General features: G+C 32.5%; 2 protein-coding genes across 2 annotated transcripts; both read left to right on the top strand.

The window, feature by feature from the left end:
* Positions 1-8,414: 8,414 nt before the first annotated feature.
* Positions 8,415-9,651, top strand: LOC144546475 (protein ACCELERATED CELL DEATH 6-like). Its single transcript, XM_078295027.1, has 2 exons — positions 8,415-8,819; positions 8,988-9,651. The coding sequence occupies exons 1-2, from the start codon at positions 8,430-8,432 to the stop codon at positions 9,579-9,581; spliced, it is 984 nt and encodes a 327-aa protein (XP_078151153.1). The 5' UTR covers positions 8,415-8,429; the 3' UTR covers positions 9,582-9,651.
* A 5,351-nt stretch (positions 9,652-15,002) lies between these two features.
* On the top strand, positions 15,003-18,281 carry LOC144546229 (uncharacterized). The gene is made up of 2 exons (XM_078294773.1): positions 15,003-16,554; positions 18,051-18,281. Exons 1-2 carry the CDS (start codon positions 15,003-15,005, stop codon positions 18,095-18,097), a joined length of 1,599 nt encoding a protein of 532 aa, XP_078150899.1. The 3' UTR covers positions 18,098-18,281.
* The last annotated feature ends 2,591 nt before the right edge of the window (positions 18,282-20,872 follow it).

The following is a 20,872-nucleotide window of genomic DNA, read 5'->3' as shown; positions in this document are numbered from 1 at the left end:
ATCAAGCCTTTCTCAATAAATATTAAGCCTTTCGGAGACAATATTAACACTTCCTCAAAAATATTATGCCTTTGTTTAATTATCACCATACACAGTAAATATTAAGCCTTTCGGAGACAATATTAGCACTTCATCAAAAATATTATGACTTTGTTTAGTTATCACCATACACAATAAATATTAAGCCTTTCGGAGACAATATTAGCACTTCATCAAAAATATTATGACTTTGTTTAATTATCACCATACACAAAAGAGGGAACAAAGAAAAGAGATCAACACCAAATTGATTTCAGATTTTAAGAGAGTGAGAGAAGAACTTACCAATCAACACCTTTGTTTGTTGGATTAGACTAGGCAAATCAAAATATTTCTCTAATTTTCGGATTTGAACCAAACCCTAGATAGAAAATCAAGATTAAGATAGAATTGAGAAGAGAATCACTAAATTAACAACCTAGAAGCATAATGGAGATAGATTACTCATCATTTATACAAACATTTCATATTTGAGCAAAACCCTAGCAATGGAGATAAAATTCAGATTTTTGATGAGAGAGGAGAGAAAAGGAGTACCAATGGAGAAGCTAGATGGCCACTAGAGAGAGATTCTCAACAATTTCCATTCTTTTCTTCAATTTCTCAAGGTTTCTTGGTGGATTTTTAAGAGAGAAGAGATGATCTCTCCTTCTCTTTCTTTTGGCAGCAAACACACAAGGGAGCAACGAAGGGAGAAAGGGAGTTGAATTATTTACATGCATTTTGGACATTTTTCAAAATAGACCCTCCAATTTGTTCCATATTCAATAAAAGGTGAAATTTGTATATTTTCAATACTTCCCTCTACACATATATATCTCCATATCTATTCAATTCAATTTGACAATTAAATATTAATTCAATATTAATATTTTTAAAATTTCACGGTGTTACAAAAAAAGAGTCTAAAAGCTCATTGCATTTTTGAAACAATTAATTACAGGTACCAGTTGGCAAGCAGGAGACTCAGATGCTTTCTAACAAAGTTATATAAAAATTACAAAGGCTAAACTTCTGGAATAGGCTTAAATGGGCCTAAACAGCTTCCTAATTTATTAGGCCCACTCCGTTCCGATAAAGCAATTTTAATATCTAACAGTGATATCTTACATTATTTTATTTTATTTTTAGAACAGATATCTTGTGTTATAAAGATTAGTTGCATGGAAAAAAAATTATTGGTAGAAATATCAAAAAAGAAGAGAGAAATAGAAAGAGTACAGCTGATTTTTTATAATTAGAAAGATCGGTATATAGATTCTACCTATCCAAAGTATCATTTTGCTATTGATTTTTTATTAGTGTAAGGTTTAAGTATTTATATGATATGTGTACAATAGCGACTTTGATGAAAATAGAACACATTTTAGTTACCGTAGTTTTTCAGTTCAAATTTTAGTTATGCTGTCTATTAAGAATTTGAGGGTTATTTTAGTAGTTATGATATTTAAAATAACTATCAAGTTAATCATTATGTGAAATGGCATTTCCAACAATTAATACTGCTAATAACATAACTCTTTTTTTAAATCTCGCTGCAATATAAACTGTGAACCCTCATATATATTGCATTCAACTTACAATTGAAAAATCAAATATAATTTTTTTTTCCTTGATTTGTCTTCTTACCATATAATCTGTCATGATATTTCTGCAAAATTGCATCTTTGCATGGGAATATGAGAACAGAATGAGAAAGCTTCACCTTACCTAGCTATTGCCTTCAACTAGAAATCTCCAAAAGCGTGCAAAATATAAATCAAGGCCCAATATGACAACAATTTTGGGTTCCACCAATGAAAAGAAACTCAGACGAGGTGTGGAGGCCGAACTATGTTATTACTATTTGGTACAACAACATAAAAGGTGAAGATCAACTCGTCATGATATCTTCACCAAATTTTTGGGTCGAAGTCCATTTGTGAAAATTACAAGCAATCTAGGATTGTACGATATATACATTCCTAGCTTGAGAGATAGAGTTAAAATATGAAATAGAATTCAAATTATAATGGTTAGTTTATTTAATACTATAGGAAAGTGTCTTATAGGAAATAGTTTACTGTAGGAAATAGTGGTTTGTAATTAATAGCAATATAGAATAATGCATTTCAATGGCTAGCTAGTTTTTTGAATGTCTTGTAATTATAAATAGAGACTCATGTAAAGCTGAAAATAAGATTACAATATAATTTGTTTTCTTAATCTCTCTTCTATTTTGTCTTACAAAAAATAACAACCACAGATTGCCACTGCCTTGTAGTTTATGAGGGCAGAATTGCATAAAATTCAGAAATTAAAAAAATATGCTAAATTTTGTGAAGATTTTTTTTTATGTAGGTAACTTGTGGGTAATCTTTTTTGTGCAGAAATCAGAAAGCTCTTTTTAAGTTTTGGAAATTTACGTAGGTAACTTGTGGGCTGGGTAAAAATAAAGTTAATACTGCTACTGGTATTAACAATGCAAGTATATCTAGTACAAAACCCGTGCCTGCTTCTAAGTGTCACCACTATAAGAAGCGTGGACACATGCATGAGGAAGGACAGTGAAATTTAAAGATTGGCACGCTAAAAAGAGTAATGATTTAAATTTCATAATTTGTGAAAGATTTTTAGTTCATGTTCTCTTAAATACGTAGTGGGTTAACAGTAGTGCCTCTGTGCACATTATGAACTCATTACAGAGATTCTATTTATGTTTCAGTTTGAAAATAATGAGATGAGACTATCAAAACTCTAAAAAATGTACTAAAAAATGGAAAGAGAATATTAAAAAAAAAAATTATCTACGAGGTCTTCAACTACGCGAAGTCTTCAATATTTTAATCTGTGCATCAGAACAGGTCACCTTTGTCTAACCTTGTCTATTTAAACTTGTATGGACACAGTTCACAATGAATCAAGTTATATTCTTCAAACAAAACAGTACACTCGCTCGTACATCATGTCTATTCTATATTTTATAATGTTTAAACTTCTTTTTTCTTGTTTTCGAGTTGCATGTCACATCTATGTTTCTGTCCCAAATCCCTTCAATTGGTCATGTAAGAATGCAAAATTGGTTCAATTGAATTAAGAAAACGAGGTTATTTTGCTCTAGAAGCAACAGACTGAGTGGAAATTGGTCATATCCCCTTGAGTCTACTCCGAAAAAATTAGTTCGCATCCGGCCAATTCCGCTACTACTCGGCCGAGTCAAGTCAGCCACTAAAGTCATGCATGTACCTTCTTATCACGTTCTTAAGTTTAAACTAGAGGCATATATATTTATTTTAAGGACTATAAATCTAATGAATACTGAATGTAGTATATACTATTGTGTATTTAGAAGAGAAATTAGAGAAAAGTTATTTACACAAAGAAGAGAAATTAGTTGTTTCTTAAATTTTTTAAATTGGTAATAATGTTAAGAGGAGGGTTCCAATACCTCATTATATCTCATATTGTATATCTTCGTTTTCAAAGGCAAAATTGTTGATCCAATCTGCTCAATATGATATTTATACTAAAATATGACTGGGGATGAAATTTTAGAATATTTGGAAAAAAAAATTACTATTTTTAAATAGGCACAAAATCACTAATTTTCGACCGTTTAAAAAATAGTGATTTTCTATCCATCTTAAAAAATAGTAAAAGAATTCCAAAAATTATAAAATTTTATCTCCAGTCATATTTTAGTTTGGATATCATGTTGAACGGTTCGGATCGATAATTTAAACTTTGAAAATGAAAATATAAGATATGAGCTATGATGAGATATGAAAAACATGAGGCATTGGAACCCTCCTCGTTAATGTATAGCAACAACTTGTTTACTTCCCCAAGCACTATACGATATTATATTTTTTATTTCAAATTTAAAAATATACAAATCTTCAGTGGATATACAAACTGGAAATTAAATCTTATGATTATGTTAGGTGCAAATATGCAATTGAAAGCTTGGTTGTTGCATGTATATATAGTTCGGTGTCGACGGTGTGCTATATGTTCACGGTGAACTAAATTTTGAAATCCATTTTAAGAAATGAGAACTCTGTCAGTCTTTATCGAAGCAACAAAGCAATCACATGGAGGAAATAATTATAGTATATATAAAGGTAGATCTGAGGTGCATTCATTTAATTTTGATTAATTAATTCAGTAACTCTGTTGCTCAACTGCTCTGTATATATAATTTTCGGAAGAAACCAAGAATTGATCACATGGAGGGCCCAACTCAATTAATGGAAGATCTCGAGATCTACGCACTTTATCTGTTTAATTAATCAAGGGCATTAATTAAATAGTCGAGCTCAGATCACACATATCTGTACCAAGCTGTTAATGTGTACTGAACAAAAATAGGAAATGACTAACAAATTAACAGAGTTGTTGTGTGAGGAAATAACCTTCGGTTTCTTAAGAATTAACCTATAGTTGTATCTCTTCTTTGTTGTATGGACACGGGTAAGGGCATCGTATTGGATACGATATGGATACAAAGATACAGTAATTTTCAAAATCTAAAATACAATATGCTTATCATATATATTATTTTTATTATTTTAATTATATTATTAATTCAACACTTGTATTACACGGCAGTTTAAAAATTGATTGAACACATGTATTATTACAAATATAGCAGAAAAACAAATGCATAATTACACAATCATTCACTGAACTGTCATGAACTTACAACAAATTTAACTTGTCAATTAATTTAAAACTTGAAAGATGGACATATATATCACAGTCCATAACATCCATTATAAATTCAAATCAAATACACTATTCTAAAATTTAAGTCCATAAAATTGAAGTCATACTTCATAACAAATTAAACTAACTAAAAGATCCTCCACATGTATTAAAATAATCATGATGTATCTGAGACGTATTTGAGACGTATCAGACACCGTATCGACAAGTCAAATATATATTAAAATAATCCCATATGCTACTTAGCGTATCAGATACGTATTGGGAGCGTATCAAACACGTACCTACCCGATATTGGTACAAACTATATATGAAGTATCAGGGTAACACAGGTCTATTAAATCTTGCAAAAGGGTTGGTATTGTGAAAGCAAGAATCATTAACTTTGTCAGGCCTTATTTTATTTTTTTTAAAATAATAATAATCCACAAATGTATCATGCATTATGCTTTGAGAAGATTATGGCTTTGTCTCGTCTTATTAAGTTATACACATTTTTATTATGTACTTAAGTTCAAACTAGAGTAATATTTACTAGAAGGAACTTTAAAAAAAAAAAAAATAGGGAAATCGTGTTCACTCTTAGTAAATATAAATCTAATGAATATTTAAGAAAAATGCCACAACAAGACTCCAAAATTCAGACAAAGTGAAATCTTATCTTTTAGAGAAGCCATGAGGTACTAGTTATAATCCACTATTCGAATTTAAGCTTCCTGTTAATAAAAACAAATAGTTGCATCAGCAAATTAAGCAGATCTCATTTATATGAGCCATTCATTTTTTTTTTTTTAAGGTCAACTGGCAAGAAGCCAGCCAACAATATATTGATAAAAAAGAATTATTTACAGTTCCAAATGGAATTATATAGAATTAACTCAACACTTAACTAGTAAATAAAACACTAATAAAAACTGCAAAAGAGCGGGCTTGATCATAAGTGCCCATTCTCTTTCTGACTAAAAAACTAAATTAACTCATTTTTTGAAGAAAGAGACTAATAAAAACTGCAAAAGAGCCATTCATTTTTTGAAGATTAATTAACTAAAAAACTAAATTAACTCATCTGACTACAAGTATACCTTTAAATCGAAGATCTCAAATCTAGATGTGGTATAAGCGTTTAGGGCATCCATCTTCTGAGTATTCGAAAAGACTTTATCCAAGTCTATTTTTTTTTTCTTTACTTTCTTCTTGTTTAGAAAGGTGTCCTCTTTTAATTACGAAATAAGGATAACTAATCATATACAACATAAATAAAATATTATTTTCCTTAATTAATGATAATCTTCTGTTTGTAAGTTGTGTACAGCTAGCTAACATGTGAGAACGTGCGACAAGTTTCTTAACTTGCTAGATATATAAATCCATTTTATCTTCTCAAGATCAATACACAAATTAAGGCTACCAACAAAGTAAGCAAGAAACCATGAGCAATTTATCTCTCTCAACTTCCTCTTCAGCTAGCTCAGCTTCCCCTTCCAGCCCACCTGCTATCCCAATGGACACACAACTACCACAAAGCATGAGCAATTCATCTCTATCAACTTCTTCTTCAGCTAGCTCAGCTTCCCCTTCCAGCCCACCTGCTATCCCAATGGACACACAACTACCACAAAGCATGAGCAATTCATCTCTATCAACTTCCTCTTCAGCTAGCTTAGCTTCCCCTTCCAGCCCACTTATTATCCCAATGGACACTCAACTACCACAAAGCATAAGCAATTCATCTCTATCAACTTCCTCTTCATCTCTATCAGCTTCCCCTTCCAACCCACCTTTTATCCCAATGGACCAACAACAACGACGAGAGTTCTTCAAGGTATGTGTAAAAGGTGATTTCAGCCACTGCATCAACTTGATGGATGCCAACCCTGATATCCTGCTCTGTACCAACCGTCACATGAACAACTGCCTTCACATTGCTGCCATGCTCGGCCATCATGACTTTGCAAATCAAGTCTTGTCCAGCGACACTTCCAGGGTCCATTACCTCCTCAACGGAACCAACGCTGATGGTGAGACCCCACTGATGGCCGCTCTGATGGCACCTAACCGTTTGATGGCTTCTGCAATTATTACTGCTGCATTACACTATATGCACCAAGATGATTTGGAAGAAGGGAGGTTGTTGAGCCGCATGCTTTTGAAGATCAATAGGCGCAAAGAAAATGTTCTCCATCTTGCCATTAAGAATGGCTTTGAAAATTTGGCATTCCAGCTCTTGGATATAGAGCCACGACTGTCCGTGCAAATAACCAACGCAGGGGAGTCACCCATGTTTATGGCGGTCCGGAGAGGATATACTAACATTGTAGATCGATTGCTACAAATCCCGTTTTCCACGGATTTTGGCCCACAAGATATATCAGCTCTGTATGTTGCTGTGCTATCCGGATACACAGGTTCATTACTTATAAGCCCAAACCTTTGCATGTTATTTTTCATACTTACCCTCTGATCGGAAGGGAGGTTTTCTCGTGCAAACGAGAAAGAGAAATGGAATTGACACTGTTCGCCTGATCGGAAGAGAGCGACGAGCGGGAAAAGAAAAGATTTTATGCGATTTGGAGGCGTCGAAATCGCGAAGGGAAATCCAGCGCAAAAGCAAGAGATTTGATGAGAATCATCTTCGTCAAAGTAAAAATACACAACTACCCTCGTTGGGCTCTCTTTTTACACCGCTTCCGGCTAGAAGAAAGAAGAGGCGGAGAGGCGGAGTTGTGAGTCTCGTGATTTGTGGCTGAAGTGAAAAATAAGAGACAGAGAGGAGTTGTGGGTCTCCGAGGTTCGTGGCTACAGGGAAGAAGAAGAGGCGAAGCTGTGGAGGGTGAGTTTGCGTCTTCTCTTTAACCCTCTTCTTGCATTTTTGTTATTCATGGCAATTTTGGTAATTCAATGAACTTTTAGGGCTATTTCTTACTACTTAGAATTGAATTCTTTCCTTTTGTATCCATATTCTGATCAAGGAAATTCATTTTCAAATCAATTCTTTTCGTCTCTTTTCTATTGAATTGAATTCTATTTTGATTGGTTTTTATTCCGATCAAAGGGTTATTGATTAGAGATTTTTTATACAACTGTAGTTAAGTCCTTATGTACTTCCGTTGAGAAAAGTAATATTTTGCAGCCTGATTAATTTCACTCTAAATATTCATTCAAATTATCTGAAGTCCAACCATTCAGAGTCAGAAGACAAAACTCAAAAGTCAAAAGTACTCATTTCGTTTTGTGAAACTAAGAACTCTATGAAGCACAAAAGCAACCCCACCAGTAACTGTACCTCCCAACTACCACACCAACTCTATATGTGCCCCTGTTGCCTATACCTGAAAGTCTGAAATCCACATCGCCCAGTTGTCTCATGTCATTTCCCAGCCTATGCTCAAGCCTTGGAGCGAGCTGTTATTGCCATCACTCCAGAAACTCTTGGAGCGACTATCGTTGCTCAATCCTTGCACACATTTGAACCACTTACTTATAGATTTTAGGTGGTCTTGGTAAATGTTGTAATTTTATCGTGGCATGTACTGTTAGGTATAGCTAAGCAACTGTTGGAAAGACGTCCCCAACTAGCATACCAGAAGGACAAACGTGGATACACTCCGTTCGAGAGAGCTGTAACTGACAACAATCTCGATCTAGTTAAGATATTCTTATAATTTAATGATAATTTCACATATATGAGGCATGCAAAACTAGGATCTACTCCATTTATTATAGCAGCGCAAATGGGCCATCTGTCAATTGCAAAAGAGATCCTGAACACTTGCCCAGATTCTGTATATATTACCAGCATATCTGGGGAAAATGCACTCCATCACGCTATTCAAAATGAGAAACTGGATATTATCAACTACATAGTAAGAACACCCCAACTTCATAGGTTTATTAACCAAGCTGACTACAAAGGCCAGCTTCCCTTGCATTTGGCTGCTAGCAAGTGCAACCCAAAGATCCTTCGTTCTTTACTAACCCATGCAGAACAGGATTGCACTGCTTTTAATTTTCTCGGGGATAATGCAGTTACCAGAGCCCACGCACAGAAAGCCTTATGGAAGACTTTGAAATGGGTATTACAAGTTAATTCATTTTCATTGCTCTTACACGCGACACTTAAATTTAGTATTAAAATTTGTACATGTCCTTAATTCTAATGATCATGATGTAACTAGTGTTTTTTTATATAAGCACAAGAAAAATCATGCATAATTTTTTTTTTTTTTTTTTTGCTGTCACAGAATGAGTCGTTCACATTATTGTCAAATGTAATTCCATCACCATGGAAATACGCAGCAGAAGTTTACGTAAAACAGACAATCAAGAATCAAGGAATTCAGGAGGTGAAGTCACTCACAACAAAGTACACGCAAAACACATCTCTGGTCGCTGCCCTCCTCGCTACCATCACTTTTGCTGCGGCTTTTACATTGCCAGGAGGATTCAGTTCTGATCCCGCCGATGCCGGCCTACCCATTTTTTCAAGGAAAGTTGCTTTTCAGGTGTTCCTCATCTCTGACACCATAGCCATGTGTTCTTCCCTTTCTGTCGCATTTCTCTGTATTTTGGGGACATGGGAGGACTTGGATTTCCTGGTCAATTACAGAAAAACAACAAGGGCTCTCATGTGGTGTGCTTACGTGGCTACTGCACTTGCGTTTGGTACCGGTTTGTTCACGGTGATTGCGCAAAACAACTTGTGGCTTGCAATTCTCATACTGGTACTATGCACCATCCTTCCACTCCTCTCCAAGATCATTGGTGAATGGCCCTTATTTTTAGTGCGCTACAGGCTTGGTGGTCTTTTCGAAAGAGAACTCGTTCCAAATATTTAAAAAAGTGCAAAATGCTGGGAACCTTTTTTTTTTTTTAATCGCATCTTTGAACTTTGTATTCCATTGCTATGGTTTGAATTTGAATGTAGTAATTATTTTTCCTGACAAATGTTGGTACAATATTTCAATTTGAAATGGCTTTTCCAATAATACTGCTATTTACATAGCGCTTATTTGGAATCTCGCTAGCTACAATATTGCGAACCGCCATAATTTAAAAGTTGTATTAAATATTGTACCTTAGCTAGTTACACTTGAAAAATTAATTGACAACTATTACCAAGGTTGCAACTGATTATGTGGATTGGTTGAGGCATAAACATGTTTGCTGATTTCTCTCAACAAATTGTTTAGATAAGTCATAAAATGGCTCCACTGATCCAGTGAAGCAAACGTCTTTGTATCTCTACTGATCTTGCGGATGGGTGGAATCATTTTTTGTAGAATTCAAATCAATAATGCTTGTTTTTGTTAAAAATATTTTGTTCTATTTAAAAAAAAAAATCGCATCTTTACATAAAGAATAGGGAGAATTTCATATATACCACTCAAAATCTGTGAAATTACATATTTACTATTCAAATTTTTGTAATTACATATTTACCATCTAAAAATCTAATAACTCACATATTTACCCAATATAACTTTAGTATATATCAAATATACCCCTAAACTCAAATTAATTATGTTTAATTTTCTTAAAACTATAATTAATCAAGGATTAACTTAGCACCCTCTCTTTCTTTCCTTAGAACCATTCTCCTTTATACCCAATAAAAAAATATTACAAAAAGATATCCCAAACTGAGCCAGTAGCAAAACAAAGATTCCCAAACTCAGTTACTACTTTTGATAACGAGTTACAATATCAGCGTCGAATTCAATATGAGTTATTTTGTTGAAAAAGTTGGAGTGATTCCTTTTTTTTAAAACGATTAAGTTGGAGTTGGAATTCTTATATCTAAGTCTGCTGCCCCTTCTCTCCGAGTTTAAGCGGGAGAGACGAGATGAGAAGAGAGTTTAAGTGAAAATCAGAAGTTATGTCTAAAAAAATGGGATGGAAATATGTGCGCAAAAGAAGGGGTAGAAAATAAGAAGAGACTAAATAACTTATTTATTATATTTTATATAATCTTAAACTTAATTAGTCTTATTTTTTTATTAATTAGGTAAATATGTTAGTTATTAGATTTTTGGATGGTAAATATGTAATTATAGAAATTTGAATGGTAAATACATAATTTCTCAGTTTTTGAGTGGTATATATGAAATTCTCCTTGAAGAATATGACAGCAGAAGAAAAAAAAAAGCATCACCTTGCCTAGTGCCTTCGACTTGAACTAGAAGTCTCCAAAAGCGTGCAAAACATAAATCAAAGCCCAATATGACCACAATACTGGGCTCAACGAATGAAATGAATCTCAGACGGGCTGTGGAGGCCCAACTATATTAATACTATTTGGTACAGAGATGCCAAGCATTTGAATGCTTAAATTGTTTTTATCTTTTGTTTGACAATAATGGTGTTTCATTTGCATGTAGACCAAACAAAATGCACAGTCATGGGTTTCATGAATAATGTTTTCGTTTTTAGTATTTTAACATTTTCAATAAAATCTTTATTTACATGATTCATATATTTAGGTGGGGATACAATTTTCAAGGCATTTTTTTCATCAATGAAATTTGTACTATCCGTCAAATCTGACCATCTTACAAAAAAAACATATGTACTTAATAGAGAAAATTACAAAGTCCCTTTTTTTTTTTTTTTTTTTTAAAAAGGCTAAAAGCTCATTTGATTTCTGAAACAGTTAATTACAAGTACCAGTTGACAACCAGGTGACTGAGGTGCTTTCTCACAAAAGCATACAAAAATTACAAACACTAAACTTCTGGAACAGGCTTAAATAGGCCTAAACAACTTCCTAATTTATTAGGCCCGCTCTGTTCTGATAAAGCAATTTGAATATCTTAGAGTGATATCTAGCTAGCATTATTTTATTTATTCTTAGAACAGATATCTTGTGTTATAAAGATTAGTTGCCTGGAAAAAAATTATCGGTAGAAATATGAAAAAAAGAAGAGAGAAACAGAATTTGAGGGTTATTTTAGTAGTTATGATATTTAAAATAACTATCGAGTTAATCATTATGTGAAATGGAATTTCAAATAATACTGCTAACATAACTCTTATTTAGAATCCCGCTGCAATATAAACTGTGAACCGTCATATTGCATTCAACTTACAATTGAAAAATCAAATATATATATATATATATATAGAGGTAGGCTAATATACAATCGATTGTTTCTGAGGTCCCGTACAACCAAGTCATTTTTCAATTTTTAAAGTCCAAATGATCGATCCAAACCGTTCATCTTGTTCTCCATATTAATATGTGCTTGGAGACCAAATTTTACATTTTTTTGAATTGTTTTACTATTTATTAAGCCACTTTGAAAATCGCTGATCCAACGGTAGCTTCTGGTTTTACTATTTTGTTAAGCCACCGTTGGATCAGCGGTTTTCAAAGTGGCTTAATAAATAGTAAAAAAATTCAGAAAAATGTAAAATTTGGTCTCCAAACACATATTAATATGGAGAACAAGATGAACGGTTTGGATCGATCATTTGGACTTTAAAAATTAGAAAATGACTTAGTTGTACGGGACCTCAGGAACAATCGATTGTATATTAGCCTACCTCTATATATATATATTTTTCCTTAATTTGTCTTCTTACCATATAACCTGTCATGATATTTCTGCAAGATAGCATTTTTGCATGGGAATATGAGAACCGAATGGAAAAAGCTTCACCAATGAAAAGAAGTCTCAGACGACGTGTGTAGGCCCAATATGACCACAATTCTAAGACTAGAAGTTTCCAAAAGCCTGCAAAATATAAATCAAAGCCCAATATGACCACAATTATGGGCTCCACCAATGAAATTTGTAATATCCGTCAAATCAGACGACCACCTTTCAAAGGTTTATGTACTTAACAAAGAAAATTACAAGGACTAGATTTCTAAAATGGGCTTAAATGGGCCGAAACAGCTTCCAAATTTATAGGCCCTCTCCGTTCTGATAAAATAATTTTAAGAGTGAGTCTATGGTACTATGCATATCACGGGTTGTTACCGTGCTACGGCTTTATATTCGAGTTTTCAAATTCTAACGGTCGATCCGAACCGTTCATCTTGTTCTCCATATTAATATGTGTTTGGAGACCAAATTTTACATTTTTTGAATTTTTTTTACTATTTTTTTAGATATTTAGAAAATCACTTGATCTGAAAATTCTGGACCATCCAAAAACAGTGAATTTCAATAAATCTAAAAAAATAGTAAAAAAAATTTTAAAAAATATAAAATTTGGTCTCCAAACACATATTAATATGGAGAACAAGATGAACGGTTCGGATCGACCGTTAGGATTTGAAAACTCAAATATAGAGCCGTAGCACGGTGCCAAATCGTAATATGCATAGTACCATAGACTCACTCTAATTTTAATATCTAACAGTAATATGTTGCGTTATAAAGATTAGTTGCATAGAGAAACTTTTTATCAGTAGAAAATACCAAAAAAAAAAAAGAGAGAGAGAGAGAAACATAAAGAGTACAATTGATTTTTTTTAATAAGTACAAGGATCAGTAAGGCCCTGTTCGGCTGCACAGTGGGAATGAGAATAGGAACGGGAATAGAAAAAGTTTGAACTGAAATTTACTGTTCACGTGGGAAAAAAAATTCAGTCTGAGTGAATTTTTTTTTTCCCACGTGAACAATATTTTTGGGATTACATCCGAACAGGCCCTAAGATTTTACTGATTTAAACTATCTAAAGTTTGGATCGGTATAGATTTTATCAAACCAAACTAATTTTTTATTTTTTTGTACATGTTTAGATATGTTTGGATTTTATGTGGCTTCATTATCTATTAGTTCTTGATTTATGCTATGCTGCTCGTATGAGAATGCCAGAAATATGCGGTTTAGATCGGTAAAATCTATATCGATCTTTGTATTCATAAAATTTCAGTTGTACTCTTTCTCCACCTCTCTTGTTTTTGATATTTTCTACGGATAAAAAAATTCTCAGTTGCATGCCTCATTTTTTATTATTCAACAAAAACATAAACATGCTTCATAAAACCATGACAAACAGATAGATGTCTACCCTAGTAAGTAGTAGTTCTAGTCTACTCATCAAAAAATAAAAAATGCTTACTACGTACAAACTTTACATGTGACATGCAAGTGGTAACTGGTAACGTTGATTCAAAATAAAAGTAGTACAAGAAAGTAACTGATACATTAACCAAGTTACTATGGCATACTAAAAGTTACCTAGGAGAGAAATAATATATATTTGATGACATCTGCAACTCAAAGTACACTTATAAATTTTAGCCAAATAGTACCAAGCTATATGAGCTGTCTCCAACCTTTTTTCCAAATAAAGTAATACTCACTTTTGATTCATTCATAATTCATAGTGTACTATACAGAACTATAGGAGGAATGCTTTATTGCTTTACCTGCCTCTTTCTGTTTTCTTATAAAAACTATTCAAAAATTTCACAAAAACTTGTCTACTTTTCCATTCAACTGTTTCATCAAGACAAAACAACTCCAAGTCTCCATGCAACTATACTTGGTAATAAACTAGATACAATTCAAAATCTAAATAATTTTGTAACTGTACTAAGAAATTTGTTTTGGGTTTTACTTTAGTGAAATAGTAGGTAATAATCTATTAATAACATTATTAGACAAAGAGAAATAATCTAACACTTTTTTGGGTTTTTATTAATCAAGCCTCCCTTATGCATATGGATATGTCAAATTCAAACCAAAACATTCATTATTTATATTATGTATTGTTTTATTTTATAGTAATTTAATTTTATCTACAAATAATCTTTGGCTATAATATGATAATTACTAATATCCTTTGGCCTTGATATGATAATTGTCAAGTTTCTTCCTAAGTCAAGTCAACTATTCCACATAAATGATTATTTTATCATTTGAAAATTTGCTAATATATATGTACATGATGAACCTTGTAAATCTTTCTATACTAAGATTATCCTTCGGATTTTGTTTCGAAAGTTTAATTTTTATAATGATATTTTTTTATTAAAAAAAGTCTTGTAGTCAAGTTAATTTTGGAAATAAATAAACCATATCTATGCTAATATGTGTGGATAAGAAATGGATGATTGACACTTATGAATATGAGCATAGAATGAATAATTGACAAATTATACTAACAATGATGCAAGCATAACATACATAAGCATTTAGATTAATAATATAAATAATACAATTATAAAATTAATGACAAACTTTATGTACTATTTAAAATTCGTAATAATGAACAGCATGCTAACTTGAGAACGTGATTAATGACAAACTTTGAAGGATTAGAGAACGTGATTAATTTAGAAGATGCCCAGCATGCTAACTTGAGAAATAAGTGCAAACTTGAAACTTTGGATTTATGTTGGGAGACTGAATTTACAAAACTTCCTTCCAGTGCAAAATCAGAGCTGATGTTAAGCATCATATCAGAAGAAGGTGAGATAGATCAATTTGATTTTTTGGCATGGTTCGATAAACTTGAAGTGGGCAGGGTAGTTGGGGCAGATGATGTAGATTTTTCCTTGTTAGAATACCTCCAGCCACATCCTAACCTCAAGGAACTTCAAATAAAAAATTATCAGTCTCCCACATTACCACGATGGATGAGAGATCCATTGTCCTTGAAGTCAATTCAAGAAATCTCGCTAGAGAGTTGTAACAATCTTCAATCTCTTGCATTCAGCAATCTTCACACTCTCAAAAGACTCGAGATTCATGAATGTTCTGGTCTTCAAATTCTGCAGTTGGAGCGGCTACCCTCCCGGCTTGAAAATTTGTATATTGATGACTGTGGCAACCTAGAGTTAATTACTGGACTAGGGGCTCTAGATATGTTGGCAACACTGACAATTTTTTCCTGTAAAGCCCTGAAATTACTGAAGATAGATGAATTGGAGTTGGTGGAAGTGGAATCTACTGAGTGCTTCGGTGATTCCTCTCTAAAAAGGCAGAGCATTTCATCATCACTTATAAAGTTGGAAATCGAATACTGTGATTTGCTTTGTGTTCTGCCAGCTGGGTTAATTCCATCCGGGCCAATTTGTTATGTGCGTGTTCAATGTTGCAGGTGTCCTGACATTGCAATTTTACGATCTCCAACAGGTCACATGATAGATGAGATGACCATTTTTGGTAGAGGTGCTGAACTAAAAGAGATCATCGGTCTCATACTATCTGAACAAGAATACTTTTCAGTCATTTCAATTGTTGGCGTAGGCGGCATCGGAAAAACCACCATTGCCCAACTTGTCTACAATGATTTGAGGAATGGATATTTCTTTAATTTATTTGGGTGGGTATGTGTCTATGAAGGATTTGATGTCAAGAGACTCATCAAAGCAACCATTGAATCAATCTCTAATATAAATTGTGGTGTGAGTGAGTTGAGTTCATTACAAGAAGAGCTTGCAAAAATTGTGAAGGGAAAAAAAATACTGCTTGTTTTAGATGACGTGTGGAACGAGAATCAAAGTCTATGGGAGTTTTTTTGGGTTCCTTTTAAAGAAGCAAATATGGTCAGAGTTCTCGTGACAACAAGAAATAAAAAGGTTGCAGAGGTCATGCAAGCAACGGCCTGTTTTACCCCAACTAATTTGCCTGAAGATTCGTGCTGGCAGTTATTTCAGCATTATGCATTTAGTGGTACAAGTGGCAGTGTGCCACCACACTTGGTAAATATGGGAAGGGAAATTGTGAGAAAGTGTGGTGGATTACCATTGGCTGTGAAATCAATTGCAAGCCTCCTTAGGCATGAAGCAGATGAAAAGGGTTGGAGAGATATTTTAGAAAGTGATATTTGGGAATCAAATCTATCAGGTTCGTAATTTTATTTTTATTTGAGTATTTAAATTTTAGAACAATAAAATTTTTTATTCTGTAATCATAATTCCTTGATAGGATTTGTTAACTTATAGGGCGTGTTCGGATGTCACGGGATTACGGAATGAGAATAGGAATGGAAATGGAAATTCACTTTTGAAAAAGTGGGAACCCACGGGTATGGAATGCATGGGATTAATTATGAAAATATGAGAAAATGAGTGTTCGTTTGTATCATGGGATTAATTGCGGGAAATCTTGATTTATTTTGAAATATGCATATTTATTTAATTGTTTTTAGTTTAGTTTAGTTATAAATGATTTTTTATTTAATTATCTTTTTTGAATAGTATAGCGTTCTGTTCTGTATTGATTTTAACCAATTAAGTTAAAGTTAGCTTAATATAAAAAAGTAATTAAATATAAATTGTTTTTATATTAATTAAACATAAAATTACAATGAAAAAAAACTGTCGTACCACCATCTATTTATTTAGACGAATAATATATTGTAAATTTAATATTTTAATGGGTTGTAAATTGTAACATTTGGTAAACATAATTTTATATAATTATTTTAATTAATAAAATTGTTACATATAATTAATTAAATATATTGAATCATAACATATCATTATTTTATAAAATACAAATATTTTTATAATTAAATAAGGTGTATTTAATGAGTATAATACTTGTTTTCTTCTTATTACTTAGTTTACCATTATCATGGTTCAATTTTTTAATCCGCATTATATAATAAATAAAGTACATAGAGAGAGCGCCAACAGGAAATATTTAATGATGTATGAGTGCATTTGTGTCCGAATCAGTTTTGGTCTTTAGTCCCACCATTAAAATTATAGAGAACAGAGGGTGCTTATATATACCGCTTATCAAGCAGGTACAAAGCACTAGAGGAAAAAGACAAAAAAAAAGTTTAGTTTTATTTGTACTGTAATTTGCGGAAAGAAAAAAAGAGAGGGGATGCGAAAAAACAAATTCACTCCGAGCTCCGTTTTTAATTCCTACCAAATTGCATTGATATAGGAACTGTGGTGGGAACAAATATAGGAATAATTGAAAAAAATTTGTCTGTCCGAACGGGTTTGGGAATTTAAGTGGGAATTAGTCTCAAATCCTATCAATTTCCTATGGGAACGGAGCTGCCGAACACGGCCTAAAACTGCTCCTGGTTCAGCAAATGAACATTTCATTTTTCATATTACTTGCATTGTTGCTGCTAACTAAGCTCTTGTCCCTTTATTTTTGCGGATGTCTATATATGATAATGCAAACAGTTTGCTAATGATCACCAACCTTCTAACAAAAAAATTATAATAATAGAAAAGTCTCTCTCGAATCCCTCTGGAAGAAAAAACGACCTGATTTGATTATAAAAATAACTGTTTTCAGTAAGGTTATTGTTTAATATGCTATTTCAAAGTCTCTCTTGATACATTAATTTTTATTGTTGTGTGTATGGATTGAAGGATGGAATATCAATGAAGGGTCGAGCATGAGCTTTCAAAGCGGGTGAAAGTGTAGGTGACAGTGATGCGAATAACTGAAAGCATAGGCTGATTTTGTGTTTTACATATTTTTGTTAAATTTGAAATAATATGTTATGTTCTGATTCTAGAAACCAGTTAGAAAAATAAATTGTTACCAAGAACTCGATGAAACTGGATTAAGGTACTCCTGAACTATTTTAATTTTTTTTTTTTTTTTGGCTGTTATGAAGTTCTGTTCATGATGTGGTTATTGCTGTGTGCCTGTGACTCAGGTTAAATTGCAATTTCAAATGTATATTTTGTTTCCTGTATTGTTTGTATGTGTGTACATGTTAATGGATGGTGCTTCAGCAAACAACACTGCACAGTACACAGATTATTCGTGATAGGTATACCAGCAATTGGTTAGGTCGATTTATTAATTGGATAATAAAATTGAGCACAAATTTGATTGAATTTGGATTAGATATGTTTGGGCCTGAAAACTATTATCATTTATTTCATTAAAAGTGCTCTATTCATTATAACATTGACTTCTAAAATTTCAGAATTATGAATATTTGCATTATGACCATCTAGTAAAAGTAATTTATATAATAGAAATATCTGTAGAAACATTTGTAGCGAAAAAGATAAAACTTTTTTTCGGAAAAAGCTGACAGAGTCAGTAGAAAAAACAAAAAAGGTAAAACTTAAGTTGTAATTTCTATAATAGATGCTAATACATAATTTGCTTCGCAGTACTGTGCTGAACAACATCTAAGGGACCAAATTTTATCAAAAGTCGAGCTGAATTATTGAATTTTGCACTCAAACATTTCCCCTTGCAATTCTACATCGATATGCGCTGTACAAGTACTGCTTATACATTCATTATTCATCAATAGAGCATGGAGAAAAGTAAGGCCCAGGCCCAAGCCCAAGCCCAAAACCAAGCTAAAACCAATGTTGTATCACGAGGGATTGGGCTATATATATAAGAGTACCAATAAAATTCTAGTGACATTATCGTGATACATGTTTTGGTTTATATATAAGAGATTGGGCTACTCATGCGGTATACATAACAGATCATTCCAATTTTCTTTTTTCTTTGACCTGAGAATGGTGAAATTCGGGAGTTGCTAGCATGATGAAACTTTCTCTTAATTACATAATTAATGGTTATTTTATATTGTATTATGAATGTTAAATGGAAGAAAGCATAGGTAATGTAAGCGCTAGCTGGACTTGGTGAAGCAGCAGTTGCCGAGAGCCTCATGCAGCACAAGTACACTTCTATGGAAGAGGACGTACCGATGCTGCATTCCATAATAGGTTTAATTTTTCAGTTTCATAAATCATTGTTAAATTGGTGTTTTTATTCCAAATTGGATACATAATTAAAGTTACTACAAATATTGTATGTTGGTTGGTATTTTGTACTAACTTTGGTTGGCAACGATTAATTATTATATCTGACAAAAAAATATGTTGGTTGGTATTTTTTTTAAAAGGTTGGTAGCAGCTACCAAGATTATATTAATAAATGTGTTCACAAGGTTGGTAGCGGCTACCAAGATTATATTCAATTTGTTAATCTTATAATATGTTGTATGAGCTTTAATTTATGAGATGTGCCTTACCATAAAATAAATATTGTTTACATCATCACTATAACAAAGTAGACACTTTTTGCGAGGGAAAAAACGCATTTACGACGGGCGTCCGTCGCAAAATGTACCGTCGCAAAAAGAAAAAACTGAACAATTAATGAGAGTAGTCCGTCGCAAAAAGTCACTTTTTTATCCTCGCGAAAAGTGTCTCATTCTTGTATATATGCCAATTGCATTAAATTAACCAATGTGGTTTTAACCAAACATCAATTCGCTAAATTTTATGATGGCCATAATTTGGAACGTCTTAATTACCAATTTTTTGTTTTTGTGATTATTAATTAACATATACAATAAACCCCAAAAAAATGGTCCTCGTCATTGCACGAAAGCATCATATATATAATTCCCTCATGATGTCATGGGAACAATTAATCATTTAATATAAAGTATAGTTGAATGTGTTGTGTGTTGATGAAAGACTAAATTATATTGCAAGTGCGCATTAAAAAATTGTATTGATGTTACTCGTAAACAGCCATCAACAAACTTAAATTAGTTATCTCCTAAGGATCGTTGGGAAATTTTCTTATTAACAATATATAAACAACAGGCATATATTTATTAATATAATAAGCAAAGTGTTTCCTACCTACTACTTGATAACATGCAATGAATATAATGAAACAATGAATATAATGAATATAATGAAACAACAAATATACTAACCTCAAAGCTGTTTCATGCTAATTTGCAGACATATTAATTAAAAAATAATTAGAAACCTATTTCATATGTTTAATTTTAAGAATAATCACTTTCTTCTTTATAAGCAACTGGAAGGAACCAAATGAAAGAGCATATATACTATTTCCTAAGACCAGTTAAAGATCAATCCAAAACTAATGAGCTAGCTTGCTACCTCTTAGCTTCATAATATCTAGTACTGATATTATTGGTGTCAAATATGCACAAATTTGTTATTAAAATGATCTTAATTTCATAAACTAAGCATATGTGTGCGACCCCCTTGATTTCCATAATTGGTGTCACCTGAACTTGTATTTTATTGAGTCTTGTCTCATTCTCACAAACAAAAAATTTGATCTATATAAACCTTTTTTGATCCAATTTAAAATGGGTCACAATTTTGATAAACACCAAAATAATTGCATCACCGATATTGACCTTCTGTTAGCTTTTATA

This window comes from Carex rostrata, chromosome 29 (assembly GCF_964058835.1).
Source record: "Carex rostrata chromosome 29, lpCarRost1.2, whole genome shotgun sequence".
NCBI classification, from domain to species: domain Eukaryota; kingdom Viridiplantae; phylum Streptophyta; class Magnoliopsida; order Poales; family Cyperaceae; genus Carex; species Carex rostrata.
The sequence above is the reverse complement of the archived record's forward strand: the minus strand, read 5'-3'. Positions and strand labels throughout refer to the sequence as shown.